This window comes from Aptenodytes patagonicus, chromosome 8 (assembly GCF_965638725.1).
Source record: "Aptenodytes patagonicus chromosome 8, bAptPat1.pri.cur, whole genome shotgun sequence".
Lineage (NCBI taxonomy): Eukaryota > Metazoa > Chordata > Aves > Sphenisciformes > Spheniscidae > Aptenodytes > Aptenodytes patagonicus.
The window spans coordinates 2,432,743-2,450,530 of record NC_134956.1 but is presented as its reverse complement, the minus strand read 5'-3'; the positions used below and the strand labels follow the sequence as shown (position 1 = coordinate 2,450,530).

At 39.4% G+C, this 17,788-nt stretch overlaps 1 protein-coding gene across 3 annotated transcripts in view; it reads right to left on the bottom strand.

Annotated features, from left to right (window-relative positions):
- Nucleotides 1-729: 729 nt before the first annotated feature.
- EFCC1 (EF-hand and coiled-coil domain containing 1) overlaps nucleotides 730-17,788 on the bottom strand; it is a 55,372-nt gene continuing 38,313 nt past the window's right edge. Inside the window, exons 3-8 of one of the 3 annotated variants that reach the window (XM_076345946.1) lie at nucleotides 16,927-17,072; nucleotides 13,173-13,305; nucleotides 12,705-12,870; nucleotides 5,992-6,150; nucleotides 3,606-3,675; nucleotides 730-1,995 (exon numbers count right to left, since the gene is read on the bottom strand). In XM_076345946.1, coding sequence (XP_076202061.1) covers nucleotides 1,862-1,995; nucleotides 3,606-3,675; nucleotides 5,992-6,150; nucleotides 12,705-12,870; nucleotides 13,173-13,305; nucleotides 16,927-17,072 — 808 coding nt within the window. In that variant the 3' untranslated portion in view covers nucleotides 730-1,861. The remainder of the gene's footprint in view (nucleotides 1,996-3,605; nucleotides 3,676-5,991; nucleotides 6,151-12,704; nucleotides 12,871-13,172; nucleotides 13,306-16,926; nucleotides 17,073-17,788) is intronic. The other 2 variants (XM_076345947.1, XM_076345948.1) reach the window with 2 other exon arrangements.

Genomic DNA, 17,788 nt, shown 5'->3' with positions numbered 1-17,788 from the left:
GATTTGCTGGCATTTTCTCTCTTTATACATACACAGTATTCCTGGGAAAGTCTAAGAGAGCTGCACAAAACATAAGCTGATACTTGTTCTTGTTTTTTAACAAAATGAACCCAAGCAGGGAACTAACTTCTGCTCATTTTGATTTTTATCTGTTGCACATTTAGTGTATAGTTTTTGTAGTATATATTATTAGCATATATAGTTTAGTATATACTAAGTAATAGTATATTATGCTTAGTATTATGTTAGTATTATATTTAGTATTAGTATACCGTTTTTGTTCTTACAGGGTGAATATTGCACCATGTATATAAGTTCTGTCTAATTCATCTTTATGAAAAATCTACATTAACAATACATATCTATTCTTAAAATCTTCCTCTGTTAAACCAGAAAAAAACCCCACCAGGTAAAACACCATTGAGCAGAGTTTGTTCCATTGTTTGCAAAACACCTTTTTTCCCCTCCTCTAAAATGAAATTAAAATATCTCTTGCAAAGTTTTGCTACCAACATGGCTCTAAATGCTAAGTAATGTATCACAATTTTGGATGGAGGTGCGTGTAAGCTATACAGTGTATTCTGAATAGAAAGGAATAGAAATCTTCTTATTCCCCAGACCGCATCGTGATACAGACCTTATTCTTGTATGAAAACCATTTTCATGGGAAAAATTCATATATGCACAGTTCTGAATCGAATGGTCTTATTTCATTGCTGGCATTATCTCAGGAAAATCATTTCACATTCTTAAAAGATCTACAGTGCATTTTTTAATAACATAAATTCAGTTGGATCATTTAAGAACTCTGCTGCTTTAGTTTCTGTGTTTGATAGTTGAATGAAACAGCAAAAGCATCTTGGAAGCAACCTGTTTTTTTTACTTTTGCCCCCAGGAATTATTTTATTGCTGATTAAAATGTTACATGGCACCATGATTAGACCCAGCATTTTACATTAATTTGTCTGCAAGTGGGGCCTAGTTTTGTGTCTCTACAGTTGCATTGAGGGAAATTAAATAAGAGAACAAAGTTGTGTACTGCACGTGTTGTTTGCTAATGTGACAATGGCAGCTGTTGCAAAGTGAATTTTTCAGCCCTTCCTTTCCCTGAGAGCCTGGGAACAAGATTGCTTTGTACCTTTTTCAAGCAGTTTAATGTAACTTTTAATGTAAAATCTAAGACTATCATCGGGAAAGGCTGTTGCAGATTTCTAAGGCATCTCTATAATTGCAAATATAAAATTCAGCAGAGCAATAACAAATCTAACTTCAGAGTTAAATAAGGTGAATAACTGAATCACAGACACACACAAACACATTTTATACATGAGCCCTTAAAACTTGCACTACTGGCATACACCCGTGTATGTTTATAATACAGTCATTTTGTCACTTGTATGTTAAGGAAGCAGTTTACTTGCCAGCGATAACATAGGCTGCCTTTTGCTTTTGAATTGAGCTATCACAAAAGCTAGAAACTGTGCCCAGCCAGCGTGTAACCAAGGCTGTAAATCTAAATAGGTCAGGTCAATGTATTTGGAATAGTTTTTATTTGGTTAACCGGTACAGTTACAGGGCCATCATAGAAAGATGGTTAGGCTTCCATCAGAGACAGACATTGCTACGTAATCCTCACATCATGTGAATGCTCATTCACGTAAGGGAGGGCTTTGACGTTAGCTGAGGAACTGGCGCTCTTCCCAGAAGCAGCACACCTTTAATTTCATGGCCGCATTATTCTATTACTCTTCTCCATTACTGAGCTCTGTTGAATTGGACAAATCTTATTCGTTCATCCTGTGTTTGAATGAACGAGGGCTGTTGTTCGGCTGGTCGTGCGGGTTGTAGTTGGCACTGCTGCTCAGCACGAGATGACCAGTGGGTTAGACAAGGACTGGCGACTCTGCGCCTTCTCCAGAGGCTGGCTTTGTAAGAGTTCACAGGCTGTCAGCTCGTGGTGGAGAGTATCTAGGACTTCAAATAGGTGGGCTTTTCCTTTTAAAAGAAAATTGCAAACATTATCATTTGAACAAAGACAGAAAGTTGCAGTTTAACAATTGTAACACAAGGTCTCTTCTTCATAGGTGCCATTTCAGGTAATTAACATAAAATGTCTAAATTTTGAGACCAAATAATGAATTCCTGTCCCTATAAAAATGGGAGTGGAACTGAGTTCAAGGACTGTTTTCTCTACTGGTTCTCTTGCTTCATTCACTGCCCGTTCACTGAGTTCTTGCATGCTTGTGTGAACAAAGACTATTTCATATCACAATAAAGAGTTGCTCATCAAACCATCCACTTTGTCTTGTCAAAGAGGAAGAAGATGTTTGATTACAAAGACTTAGGAAAGCTGCTTAAATCATATCAAGCGCACAGGCAGAAAATCGAAAGCAGAGAAGATGAGCCATTTATGGCAATGGTGATGCAGAATGGACAGAGAGCTTCACAAAGTTACTTCACTTAGTGTCATTTTAGGAAGCTGAGCTGTGGTGCCATTGCAGAGGGAGGTACTTTGTTTCAGCAGCATCACTTGGAGTCAGTATTCCTGTGCAGGGTAAGTAGGAGTACCTTCTGGACACTTGTGTGCTGTGGATACTAAGTCTCCTCTTCTCTTGTTCTCACCAGGAGAATATCTGACCTGTGGCTCAGATACGGTTTCTCTCTGTGTTGGCGTCCTGGAGCCAACAAGGGTCTGTCTTTGCCGCCTTTTCTCTGCTTCCTCTGCAGCCATGCTGGAACAGCACAGCTTAGCTCTGGGCTGCCTGCGCCCTGAATTGCTGGACACTAGTAACAACAACGTCTAACAACAAGGCTTTGAAACTGCAAAACCCAGAATGGTTTGTATGTTATTCTCCCTAAATCACTGTTAATAATATTCTCCAAAATTAAACCCGCAGGCCACATCTAGTCTTTTATAATCTTGTCTTTGACTACTGTCTGCCTATTAAAAGCACCTCCAAGCCATGTTCTTAGGCTTAGTACAGGATGTTCATTTCTTGAAGGTAAGTACAAATGCTCTGCTAATAGGAACAAAGTAATCAAATCTAAACCTCCAGGCTGTGATCCCTGTATGGTTCCTACAAAGGCAGCTCTGGCACACCAGACCATTGCCAAGGGAGAGGAGTTTGCAAGTTTAATTTTCATAAGAGGAACACAAAAGACTATTATTAGAGGAGTGTGGGTTTGATCTGGTTTCTTTACAGAAATATTCTGTTTTGTATGTTTGTGTTGCAGCAGAGGAATACAACACAGTGGGATAGCAAACCCGATAAATAGGTGCCTTACATACTTGGTCATGTTTTCCACTTTCTCATATCAATGAAGGCCTACAGACATTAGTGGGATACTGAATTGTTCCCCTAAGACCAAATTCTAATTAAAATTTGCCTAAAAAATGCCCTGGATGTGTTCCTGTTTCTGATGTGTCACAGACTAGAAAGCATCACTTTCTATAGGTAATCTTCTTGCATAGCACTTCTTTTTCCCTAGCCTGTCCCCCAGTATTTGAAATATTTTTTTCCTACTCATCTCTTCATTATCTAGTGTTTTTCCCCAAAGGACACTTTTCATGCCTCTTGGTGTTTATACGTGATTTATTTTCTTACCAGGTTGGGGGTCACGGCAGGATTCCAAAGTGCTCAGCAAGATTTTCCCCAAGGCTCGCTTAGATATGTTCTTTAAAAAACAAAATAATATTATGGCACAAATTTGTCCTTCACCAGTTTAAATGTATGCAAGAAAATCTATGCGCAGTGTATTTGCATTTGAAAATTAAAACAAAATGAAACTGAATCCTGGTAACACAAGACCTGATACCGGCTTTATTTTCAAGCATTTTATCTTAGATACTGCTCAAATAATAGCAGTTTGTGGAGGGCTCCAGTTCCTTAATATGTCTGTAGAAAAACAAATAGCAGTTATTCAGTGGAAAAAACCGGAATTTTCCAGAGTGTGTGCCTAAACAAATCTAGATGGCAAGGAGTGTAAGCAGGGCATGCACAACAAAAGCTCGTTCAGTCCTCTGCTAGGCCTGCGTTGAAAGGTGAACGGACAGATTTTGTGGTGTGATCTCAGAAAGAGGCTTCTCAGACCCAGCTGTTCTAGGAATCCTTGGGAACCACGTTAGGTATAAACAAGCTGGAAGCGATTGCATGTGTCATGTGGCAGGCCCACTGTTAGTTATATACTGAGATGTAATAAACATTAGCCAAAGTGAGAGGATTGTAAAAACTACTTAGGATTTGGATGGTCTTTTTCAGTGGTAGTTTTATATGAGAAATCTGTTGGGACATTATATAATGTGTCTGGAAAAACAAACTCTCTTAATTTGCTGTCGAGACACTAATGCATACTTTCTGGGACATGGTCTTGCAATCAGTTTAATTAGCACTTAGAGCGCCCATATCCGCAGGGACAGGTTGTTCTTGTTAAAACTTCAAGAAGTGAAAATAGATGGAAGCTATTCTGGAAGAAAGATGAGGTACCTGCCAGCAGCCCAGGCAATACTGCCCTTGCCTACTGATGCTGGTCATCTACCTTCTGCTCCTCTGGCCCAGTGGGGACTGGGACGTAGTGGAAAGCAGTTTGCGGTGGGCTGGGATTACACGTGACCTCTGCAACGCAGTGTGAGGTTTTAATAGTCCTAACAGAGCGTGCATTTGCCTTTGAACAGTCATTACTTTGTAGTAGATTCTGTTGCAAATGAGATGCTTGGGGTATTTAAAACACGAATGTGAATATGCTGGGGAAGTGACACCTAAAACCACAGTTTCTGATGAATGAGCTTTCTTTCGTCTGAAGTATACCCCATCAGGGATTTAGGGGATCCTTGCTAAACTCGACTGGGAATGCCGTAAATGATCTTGTTCCTCGACAGCGTCATTGCCTGTATTGGTGCTATGGGAGTTGGCAGCATGCGGTGGCATGTTTCCAGCAATGACTAGCATTAAGTGCTATTATGACTGAGATATATGGCACATTGTGTGATGGATTGTCTCCTAAGCAGAAATGATTTGCAATAATACAACTGACCAGTGAATGACATGTGGAAGTCTTGACACAAAAGGTTATTATGCTTATTGCGAGTCGTAGTCTTTACTAGTTTAATCCTTCACTGGATTGTTATTGATGCATGTGTCAGACTTGCAATATGAAAGTAGAATTTCCATGTCAAGTGCTAAAATAAGTTACCAAATTATGAGATATTGCACTTGCTCCCTAGAGTCATCAGTGGAACACGAGCGTACTTCAAACAAAGTAAAGTGATTATCTGAGGAACCGTTCTCATCTCACACAGACTAGGCAGAGCTTTGCTGAAAATTGAGGAGAACCCTCAGTCATTATCAAAGAAATCAGTTCCTAGCAGTCCAGTGCGGCGCCCAACATACTCCGTGTTCTGCAGATTATCCAATTTGCCTGTCTTTTGGCCAGCCCTTACTATTATCATTCCCAAGCAGGAGATTTAAACTTATTTTCTAAAGGACTGAATTGCCATACTGGCAATGTACTTCTGGGATGTTATTGCATCAGCTTTTATAAGTCCATGTTTGGATTTTTAATTGGGTAAGAAACTTCTTACAAAAAATACCTTATTTGTATACGGGAAGGGGTTTTATCCTTTTAATACTGACTCAGTGTCACATTAGGATGCAGTTAAACAAAGGTCCTTTTCTAGAAGGAAAAATAATCTTCTAGAATCTTTCTGACTACTAGCATTTTTGTTTTCCTTGTTTCCTCTAAATTTTTGTTTAGAGGATAATGACAGCTTGGAGCTCTAGATCCAAGGAGATCTCTAGGCTTCTTTTAGAAAGTCAGCCGTAGGGGTCTACAAGTTTTCTGCAATCACTGGGCAGTTCCCAGCGCAAACACATGTAAAAACGTGTCCTGGTGTAAAGGACTTTGTACTTAATAGAAGGTATGAACATTCTTTTTAGTTTGGAAAGGACACTATCAAAAACAGTTTTAAGTCTCTGGACTGCTTTCTTGCCATACCAAGTCTCGAAGTTGTTGAAGAAGCTGTAAAACATCCAAGAGCTTTTCTTCCACCAGTGACAGCCTAACTCTCTCAGTCTCCAGCATCTGCAGCTCCATCTTCAACAATTCGGTCTCCTCCACCTTTTGCTGCAGTTCACCTAGCAATGGGCCTTTCATCTGGACAACGACACAGGAAATTAAAAGCACTGGAGCTTTTCACTTTCTTGCCCAATAATTGCAAAACTAAGTTTTCCCCCTTATCTGGTAAATGTCAGTTCACTCCAGAAGATTATCTTGAAAGGAAGTACATTTCTTTAACGTACTACATAAAGTGAAGAATCAATAGTTGCTAGGAAATGCATGCTTTGCTCTTGCGCATAATGGCAGTTCATTCAACACTGGATGCAAGCAGATCATTCAAAAATTTTAAATACTAGCATTACCGTTTCGGTTTTCTCATCTTCTGCATTCCTGTCATCCTCTATAAAGCATAACTAATCTGTGTGCCCTCACCAATGTGATCATATCTTTGTCTTGCAACTCCCACATATCAATCATCTGTACATTCAGTGAAGGAAGAAGGTACTTAGCTCATTTCTTTTAGGTATTTTGGTTAAGAAAAAGTGTCTTAAGGAAAAAAAATTAAGATTCTGGTTCTGCAAAACACTGGCATGTGTGCTTGGTGACGCATTGGTTTGCAGCTAAGCACAGAAAAGTCCAGATTCGACAAGACTTTTGAACACTCCAGAAAGCCTGGGCAGGAGGGGTCTCCTCAGACCTGGACCTTCCAAAGCTGAGCTGACCTGTCAGTTGCCTCAGACCTCCTGTGAAAAAAATGTTCAGGATTTGAAATGTTGCTTTGTTTCAATGCAAAATCTAAGTGACATATTTTTGAACTACAAAGCTGCCACACCATTTGCAAAAGTAAATATCTCTGTTTGTCACAGACCCAGGCCTGTTGCAGATACATGGCCAAGTTGCTAAAAAGAGCCTCAAAAGCATTCCCTGGAAAAAATGTCACTTAAATATTAATTTTGGATCTTTGAGAGCACTGACAGATTTCAGTTTTTTTAATAAAAGTAAACTTATTTCTCAATCATTACTGTGCCCAGCATTCTGAAATGTTACCATTTTTTGCAATTTCTTGTTGCAAACACAATCTAAATATATTTATTAATATTCCACTAAGAAACAAAATCATGTGGGGTAAATGCCAAATTTGCTGGCTCCGTTCATCCCTTTTTGTTGTCATCTTTTATCTTTATTGCAGTTTTAGAAATAACTAAGGAGAGAGTTGAACTCAAAAAGCTGAAGGCCTTAATATGCACACTATTTAATAGATTTTTTTTTTTTTGGTGGAAATTTGTATCCTAATGAATTTTAATAGATGAGAAGGAACTTTAGTTCCCTGAAACACAAGTGTCAGAGTGAAAAAAGAGAACAATCCCTGATCCACACTGAGTCCTCTAGAAGGTCATTTTCGTTTCCGACTAGTGCTAATAGTATGTATTAGTTGGCGCTTATTCCCCCATTAGATGGAAGTCAGCCTGTTCCATTAGCTCTCTGTGAGGTTTGCCCTGTGAGGCACTCCAGCTCCTCCGAGCTATACAACAGCTACAGAAGTTTGGATCACTTAATCTGGTCCATCTGCCAAACAATGATTTCGGCATCCCTGTCTGAACACCCCTTTTAGATGAATAATACCCTAACATTTTCCTGTACGGAGAGCCAACTTTGTTACCACCAATGTGGCGGCAGTCCAACTGAGACCTAACAAATACTCTAGAGGCTGTGGGAGGTCTTCAATGAATGAAACATGTGGTTTCCTTAATTATATTGCAGATTGCCTCCGCATTGTAAATACCACCTGGCATAGATATGTACTAAACACATGAAGTAGTTATGTTCCCCTGTACAGCTGAAGCAGTGTCATATCAAATAACGGAGAGGTAAAAAGGTCATTAAGTGTAAAATAGACTTTCCCAATATGCAATTAGACAGATGCTCATGGAAATTCATAACGGGTACCCATCTATCCTGGTCCTGCACCCTGTCAGGCCCCTGCATCCCTAACATCACTTATCTGCTGCTTTTAGCTGCTGCTTTAGTCATGCTGGCAGAACTGCGGTTCCTGGGAAGCTGCACAGGGACTCCTCTGTCCTCGCTGAAAGGCTGTAGCTGTGCAGTGGGTCTCACATACAGACATGAATAGGAAAAGTACAAACTTTTCTCTTTAGTATGCATGCCACTTGAGTGCTCCATAGTTGTCTAGTGTCATGACCAGCTGTTTAGTTTGTATAGACAGCACAGGCAATATGCTTAGCCGAGAGTGCCACTAGTGATATTTGGACGTAGCATTTGTTGCTACTGCTGCCTCTTTTTCCTCTTCCTTTTGACTGCTCCTACAAAGCCCTTTTCACTTGTATTTCCTATGCTATAGCTGGTAAACTGCTTTCCACAGCAGTTATACCTTAACAACCACCTTGTCATCTATAAGGATGCTAGTTTCCGGATACCTTTGTTTCATTTATACGTATGGGTATGCATTTTTTGTCTTCTTATTGTGCTTGAAGACAGTGGCTCAGTGTACCATTAAAACATTCTCCCAGATTGTTTTCCCTAGCTAGGTTACATCTAGCATCTGTTGTTACCTTAACACTTGCAGTAAGATAATGACCATAGTTAAGCATAAGCTATTTTTAAAGCCTAGATACTGAGGAGGGATGGTCAGTAGTTAAGTCACAGGGCTCAGAGGAGTGGGTTTTGTTCTTAGCTCTGTTAAAGTCCCCCAGCAGAGCCTGATTTTGGATCTGTGCCTTGTTTGTGAAATGGAAATGCTACCTTGCCAAACACCAGTTTTGAGAAGAAGTCAGCTGCTGGTATCTGACCCTCTTATAAAAGGGGGAGAATGTCATGGGGAAAATCTGAGCGCTGGAGTAGTGCGTACAAATTCATCCAGGACAATGAATAATTAATATGCAAAAATCCCTTAAGGAACGTAAGAGAAAATAATTCTATTGTCTTTTCCACAGAAGTTAAGGAGGCTCTCATATTAAAGCCATTTTTACAAGCAATGAACCTGAGAAATATTTTCCAAGTGGGAAGAACGTCAGAATGAAGTGCCAAACTGTGCTGTGCAATTTATCTTTTAAATCATTTCACCTTCACAGGACTGGAGGGTGGCAAATGGAGCACCAGTTTAAGAGAGGCTGCAGAGATGATCTGAGGAACAGCAAATCACCTCAAGAGTATCAGTAATTCTGTCAGGCAAATTGATAGGAACTGTAACGGAGGAGGGACTTGGTGAATACGTAGATGAATGTAGTGAAGAATCAATTAGATTTCTTTGAAAGGGTCTATGAATATATATGAATAATGTTAATTCAGTTGATAGAGTGTATTTCGAATCTGGAAAAAGCTTTTGATAAGATTCATCACCAAAGACTCAAAAAAAAAAAAAGTGGAACCGCCACAGGGCAGTAGCGCAGATCCTGCCACAGACTTACAGCTGGTTAAAAGATGGGGATAGAGCACAGAGCGACAGACCAGGATTGAAGGTTTCACAACGGAGGGAGATAATCCTTAGGGTCTCACAAGGAGCTGGGTTAAGACCTGAGCTGTTCAGCATGTTCATAAATGATTTTTAAAAAAGGTGAATGTCAAAGTGTTTAAGTTTGCTGTCAATACAATTTTTTGGGGGTAATCAAAACGAAAGTTGCCTGTGAAGAATTACAGCAGGAGTTCATGATATTGAATAGCTATGGGCAATAAAAGATCAGCTGAAATTCAGTGTCGGTAATGCAAAGTAAGACATGTAGGAAAGGTACACAATGTCGTACATATGCAGTGATGATGACTGCCACTCAGGAAGGAGATCTGGAAGAGCTGTAATCTCCTGAACATAGCTCAGCGGTCAGCAGAGATCAAAAGGATACATGCTAGGAGCTATTAGGAAAGGAACTAGGGACAAAACAGAAACTATGATTATGCCATGAAGGGCTTCCATTTGAATACTAAGCACATTTTCAGTTCTTCTCATTCAAAAAGGGCAATAAAGCTTGAAAAGTACATGGAAGAATAAAATAGAATAACAGAAGTAATGGTTTCTATACCAAGAGAGCTGAGGCAGACTAGAAATGGTGATAACTGATGCAGTATTTCTGGTGGTAAAAGTCTGTAAAATTATGAGGGAAAGATCATTTGCTGATTCCCAAGCACAAAAATGAGGTGACAGTGGATGATCAGGCAGCAGATTTAAAGCTAACAAAAACAAATCCTCAAAACCTGTTCCTTTCTAACTAGTATGTGGGAGTCCTTGCCCTGAGATACCAAAAGCACTGCTAGCTTTAAAGAAAGGAAAGGTAATTCATGGTAAATAGCTCCAATACTGGCCATTAAACATGATACTCCATGCCACATCCAGTTCAAGATGTGTCTGTCCCTAGGGTATTGGGAACCAGGTGAGTAATACCAAGAGGAAAATCCTCTGTACTGTTTCTCATTGCTTTTCTCTAAGCAACATCTGCTTGCCATCAGGCGCGTGATATTAGGGTGAACTTTTCATTTGACCCTGTATGGCAGGTCATAAACTAATTGTCTTTTTAATTAAGCTGGCAGTTTGTATGCAAGCTTCTATAGAAAATAATTGGCATTTCTTTGCAACACTACACTTAGCAGCATATCACTTTATTTTCAGAATTCACTCGTGTTTTCTCCATCTATCATCCCCAGGTCCTGACACCTTCATCACCCTGTCTTCAGTAGAAACTATTTTTAAATGTTTGGTTGTTGGAAAGCGGAACTTTAGAGACATGGCAAAGTTCAGAACTCTTTTATCCCCTGGTTTTACAAGTCTTAGACTGAAGCAATTATTAATCGGTATTTGAGAGTGTTGCTCTTCACTTGCCTGCTGAGTTTGTTACTTGTTAGCTTTGTTGTTATTTGTCTAATTTTCAGCATTGAGCAGGTCCAAACAGAAGTATATACAGCAATGTATAAGGTAGTTTTGTCAGGTCAGAGAAAGTGTTCTTGGTGGTTTATTTATTAAGCCAATACATTTATTTGCAAGTTAGATGAGAGAGCGCATTTCTCAGTCTTCCAATTTGCTTTGTGTTGATTACAGGAACAGTCACCTTTTTGAAAGGAATTACTTATTACTTGTCTGTCTGTTTTGTAGCATAAAAAAACCCCTGTAACTGCACACAAGATATAAATGCTGGCTAAATAAAAGTAAGAAGGTTTAAGAATAAATTTCTAACAGGCTCAAAATGATTCATCCTACTGATTTTAAATTAATGGTGCAGTGAGTTGGCACTATGTCTTATTCACCTCCCTGCTTGTCTTTAAATCAAGAGCAACAGATTCCGTTTTTGTCCTGGAATTCTGTCTTAATCTATCGATAATGGTACTTTTCTGAACAAGGTGCACAGAACTAATATGCCTCAGCAGAGATTAAAAAGAAGGCAATACAATACTGCAGAAGGTGGTGAGTACCTCTGAATGGGAAAAAAAAAAAAAAGAGAAGAAGAAAGTTGGCACTACCGGCAGGAAGGAACTACCTTCCTGTAGATAAAAGAATAAATGTAGTTTTTTTATGTGGGCTGATGTTAAGCAGTATAGAAGGAAGCTTTGTGTTGCTCTAAGGCGTATAGGAATAAGTTGTCATTGAATACTGCAAATTGTACAAGACACAAGTATGATTTTATTCTGGTTTTAATTTTTTTCCCTCACAAGTAAACTCTTTCATTTAATTTAGTCAAGGGGGAAAATAGTATGAAATACTGTTAAAAATCAAAGGATGGCAACATGTAAAGAAGTTGAATATTTTACTCTTACTTTAAATAGTTCACTGATTATATAACCCTCCCAGAACTACTGAAATCTTTAAGCTCCTTTTAAAGAGCTGGTATAAAATACTGAACAAGCACTAACTGCACCCTGTGACAAAGCAGTCCAAAGCAATGCATACGATGCATTATTTTTGTTTCAGAGAAAGATTGCTAGCATTTAGATCTATGTCTATCAATGGCTGAAGTTTGCAGTATTTAAATAGTAAGATCGCATGGGACTACTAGGATACTGCACTGGGGCTTTTAACTACTGTGGTTATAACCTCTGCCGAAGGAAAGTTGAACATGCTGCTAAGTCTGAGAACTATTTTTTTGTTTATTTATAAATATATCGGTCTAAGCCTGAGAACCAGCCAGAGTAAACTGGATGATTTCCTCTGAAGGATTCCAAAACGGTAAGCCCCTGCGTCTCAGTCAGCTGGAGGGATTTCTTGAAAAGTTATTGTGCTCCAAGAGGAGCTGGATGTCTTAGGACACGAGGAGTGTTTCATCCACAGCTGAGGAACCACTGAAAGCTGCCTATAGTAACCCCATGGTTCACGTGCGGTTCTTTGGCCTGCAGTGGTATCAGTCCCAAACATAGCATCAGTGAACATCTTAAACCATTTAAATAAAGGAGAGTATTTGAAGAGCCTGCGTCTGCCTGTGGCTGGTATACATCTCATCCTCCAAACAAATGGAGTTTCAAGTAGGAACCAGACTAGAAATGTGGGTGTTACAGGAAAGCATGAGATGTTTGAGCTGACAAACTAACAGCACAGTGAGAAACATCAGCAACAGAGTGTGGAATGGCCAGAATAAAATACAAATGCCTATGCATATAAATGCAGCTACTTAAAGATACATAAATAACTCTTTCACACTCTGCATGGCACCTGTTACCTCTTCCATGTTTGTTTCCAGTTTTTTCACTCCATGCCCTTTAAGCTCAAGGTGTTCAGTTAGCTGTGTGATTCTCTCTGCGAGCTCCACAGGGGCTGTTTCGTAGCCATCACTATTGGTGGTCTCCAAGTAAGACATCAGCTTTTTCCACATCTTTTCATCACATCTATATATACACATTAAAAAAAAAAAAAAAAGTTAGTGAAACCTCACAATGAAGGTCTATGTTTGTAAAAGCCGGTTTTCCTGCAAAACTCTTAGCAGCACAGATCACAAATTAGTGTCCTAGCTGACACTGATTAGGTGGGAATATCCAGCATATTGTTTCCCATGAGCTGTAAAGGCTGGGCAAAAGGGCCTGCTGATTTTGCTGTATAGTATTACTGCTTCTTACTGAAGCCACGGTGCTTTCAGGCCATGAAATAATCTTTGCAAAAGGCTCAAATAGCATTAATCTCGGAAACCTACCCACTGCCACAGCAAGGGAACTTGGCCAGTATTTTCTTCATTTGGTGCACCTGGGACGGCTGGTCTCCTGCCCACTTCTCCTCCTCTTCATCAGAGGCAGCCTGGCCCTCCACAGAGCGGAACAGCTGCTCCTCTGCTCGAGAAACCAACAACTGCTTAGCAACAAAACCACCCCCCCGATGTGCCGCAGCTGTGGCAATTTAAACTCCTGAGACTGAGACAGAAAGACCTGAGATTTTAAAAACCCCGGTGAAACACAATGCAGTGAAACACATGGGTCCTTCAGCACCCATGGAAAGGGGCTTTAAAGCTAAGGCAAGGGTGCCTTAGCAAAGATCATTATTTTAAGAGTCTTGAATACTTCAGCACTCTCTTGCGGGTAACTTGTAGCTATTTCACTTCAATTCTCTTCTTTCCTTTAAGTAACTATAATGTAAGGATAAGCGTGAAGGATCAGTGTGTTATTGAGGGGGGCAATTACTGTTCATGTATACAATTAAATATACACTTTTCAAGAGGAATGAGAAACCACTGTACTGTGTGAGATTTGGGGGGTTTTGCATAGTCACTGTACCAGCTGAACACATCTTCAGAGTGCAGGAACTTGAAATAAATGTTCTCTAATTCATTCCCTTACTATGTTTTGTAGGGACAGTGATTTTTAATATGTAAGTGTAATATTAGACCTATAGCTATCTAATGCTTAGTTATATCTTTTTTTACCTAAACCTAATGTCTCCTCACGTGCCAAATAAATGATAAACGAACGTTCTACAATACATGTAAATATACATGTACTATTACAATAATATTTCAATACTTTTTCAGCTGTATCTGATAAAAGCGATTGCATTTAACTCCTTTTTATCACAAGAAGATATTTACTGGGACTTAGAGGATTATTATGATGCTTGTAACTTACTGGGAGTCTTTTGAAACATTGAGTACACGAAAAGCACTGGTCACATCTTTATTCTGAATGTTTATTTTGAGTTGACATCAGGTCAAGCCAATGTCAACATGATTTTAAATTTTGTAATTATTTACCTTAATCACCGTCAGGTAATTAAACAGGCTTAATGAATTCTAATAGAATGATCAAGTCAAATGCTGTTATTTCTTCAAATACTGGAACACGTTTGACCTTAGGTAGCATAACTAGTCCGTTCAGCCCAGGAAAGCTGGTTCAAGGGCCTGAGTCGCCCCGCAGAGCCTCTCAGGTAAACCATTCGCTGTCTCCTTGCAAGGACACCCGCAGCTCAGGCTAAAACACCGTTTCGGTTGTTGCCACCCTTAGAAGGGCTTCCAAGGTGGTCCCCAGCCCCCTGCCAGCGGGCAGCGAGCTGTCACCCGCCCCCCGGTTGTTTGGCAGGGTCCCCTTCAGAGGGCAGCCGTGTTACACCGCTGCCGAAGGCCTTCGCTGCCAGCTGCAGGGTGTTTAAGCCTCTCTCGGCTCTATTTTCAGCAACAAAGGAAAAATGGTCTGGTTTTCTTTTTTTTTTTTTTTTTTTTCCCCCCTTCTGGTTAACACTCGGCATATGTTTGTTAATGCAATTTTCATTCCAGTGGCATTCAATGTGCCTAATTTATAGGTTATCATGTTCAATAATTTATCGCCTAAGCAGGAACAAAGCTTAGTTGCATGTGCAGTATTGCTCTTTAATTAGAGAATGAATGTCTGCATTTTCATGGCAATCCTTACACTGCACAAACTAATTTATTAGAAGTGCTTTTCCTTCTGTGAGGCTGTGCACGGCCAGAACAAAAAAAAAAAACCCAAAAACTTTCTATTTTCAATCTGTGATACATTAGTAGCAAACTCTTTCCATCACCATTTATTTTCTTGCCATAGGAGTTCAAAGGGATAATGATCAGAGTTTACAATTGTTGTGGCAGCTGTGAGAACTGATTGCCCAACACTGTGGATTCCTTAAAGAGCTTCAAACTGATATGTTTAATCCAGTAAATTAATTGCAGCAGCTGGCATAGCAGGCACTCAGGTTAGGTTTTTAAAAATGGAGGAAAAGGCATGTGAATCTCAAGCTGTCTTCGTGCTAAGATATCCAAGACACTTGTAATGCTTTTTTTTTTCCCCCTGCCCCACATGGGAACGTCCTCAGCTCCGATTGAACGTGTATGCAAAAGAGACTATCTTTTATATCCCCCTTGTGGGTTATGATTAGCAGGACTGGAAACTAGAAAGGAAAAGCAAAACTTCTTATGCATCTCTTTTAACATAAAGCCAGTATTTTATTAAAATTCTTCTACTAAGCTAATATTAAAAAAAAAAAATCTGTCAATAGAATCATAGAGCACTTTATTACTGTGATATTTAGGCATTAATTTGTAAACTGGCTAATGTAGCATAACTTACCCGATTCCATTGATGCAAGTGCTCTTCTGCTCTAAGAAATTAATATTTATTAAAGTATATATAAAAATTATAAATAATTCTGCATCTAGATTTATTTATCTAGTATATCTAGGTTTATCCCAGATGTTCACACATTTTTTTTTATTTGTTCAACTTTCTGAATTATTTTTCTTTTCTGCCTAACTAATCCTTTTTTATTTGATGGAACACTTTTTCACATTTTTAAATCTATAAACCCACAATTTATTTGTTCGAAAAGCTTTTGCTAAAAAGCTATTTGTACTTGAAATACGGGTAGTATAGGTTAGATATGGAAACTGTGAGCTGGCAAAGTGTCTGATTTGATAAAAATATTTGTAAAATCAGGTTTATTTTAAAGTCTAACCACATGGAGAACATGCTACAATGTTAATTGTATTTACATGTCATTATTTTTCACATTCCTGAGCAGCTGCTTGCCAGCTCCATTCAATACACACCTAAAATCTAATTTTTTGTCACTACGTACAGCTCTCCAGTCTGCAGTGAAGATGCTTTGTTACTTAAGTTAATGTCAGATAAGTGCATTTGTCTTCTTTGGACTAGATGTGTCTTAAAAAAAAAAAAAATAATCACTGAAGGTAAGTCAAACGTACCAAACTTTGCATTTGCTGTCCACTTGGCATGTAAACCACTACCTGGGGGGGGGGGAAAGACATGTTTGGCTTCTAAGATGGCTATCATAAATGTGTCTCATCGTTACAGAAGCTAAATGACACCCCGCCCCCCCTCCCCCAGATTGCCGTCTCTTTGAGAGGCCTTGTAACTGTCTGCTCTACAAAAGCCTGGTCGAGGTCATTGACAGCGAGAGCCAGCCTTGGCAAACCCAGTGATTTTAGACGACTTTCAAAGAATGCTTCGTGCAGTCCCGTGAGAAGTCGCAAGTGTGGAATGTTATGGCAGCAGTTAGTGCTACATGTGCTAAACAGGTTGGACCTTTTGAGAGTTGCTGAAGTGGCCAGGATGTTTCCAAAGAGTGTGACTGGACAGAATATTAACTGCAAATGGTTTCCTTGGAAATGATTTTAGCTGAAGTTCTGAGATTTTGTTTACAAAGAAATGAAAACTTCATACTTTTAAGCCAGGAAAAAGGTCTTGGTGAGGTGAATGGTATGGAAAAAAGCAGTTTTAAATCATAGCTCTGTGATAGGTTCAGTCTTTCATTAAACGTAAAGTTATGTGGGGAGTGAGAAGTAGAAAGCTGAGATATTTAGGTCTAGGATTTCAAGATTCATTAGAATAGGTTTGTGGTTTTGGTGGTTTAATATCTATGTTAGTTTTTCTGTTGAGGATCTTACAAATCAGTGAGGAAATAAAGTAGTTGGGTTCTGGGTTTGATACCGTTCTCGGAAATCCCAGCTCCACCAGTGGGAGATCGTCGATCTTGTTGCACAACAGGCAGGCAGTATCTGCCATCTGGTAAGGCTGCTCCCTCTTTCTGCTCTGGGCTGCTTCTTGAGGGAAGCTGAAATCTCGCAATTTTCAACCTGGAAAGAAGGGCAAAATAAAGTGGACTTGTAGGAAATCTGAAAAACCAAGGTGAATGCGCACAGCATAGCACGTGAACGGTCAAATGAAATTGTTCAGACTTGCTATAGAAGAACAGGGGTATCTGCCTTCAGTGCCTGTAAAATCGAACCCCTGAGGGCTGCATTCGGTTGCTTCCCTAAGAATCAAAGGAAGTTGGATTTCAGCTATTCTTAGATTTGGGTAATAAGAACTAAACATTACTTATAGCTTTTAGTTCAGGTCAGAGACATCTAGAAAATATATACAGAAACAGTCTACTCTGGCCATAAAGTCTCCCTTCTCCACTGACAGCATGCTTTGTTTCTACCATGGGGACTCTTATAATGTAGTAAGAAACTCATAGTTACACTGGATAAATGGAAATTTGGCATATCCATCCACACATGTAAGGTTCATATCAGACATTCTCTGAGGTAGGAATAAGGTACCTCTCAGGCATGGAGCTAAATGAACACCAAGTCCAGTCCACTACAAGCTTGTGTACGTTACATGTGTGCGTTGTGTAATGTAATATTATACATTTCATATAGAGGACATTTCCATTGCTGCTTTTTTTATTATTTAGAAAACAGTTTACTTTCAATAGTTACATCAGGATATTTTCCTATTTAGACTGTATAATGACGTGGTTATACTTTTCCCAGTAGGAGCTGTCATGTAGTTCACAAAGCAT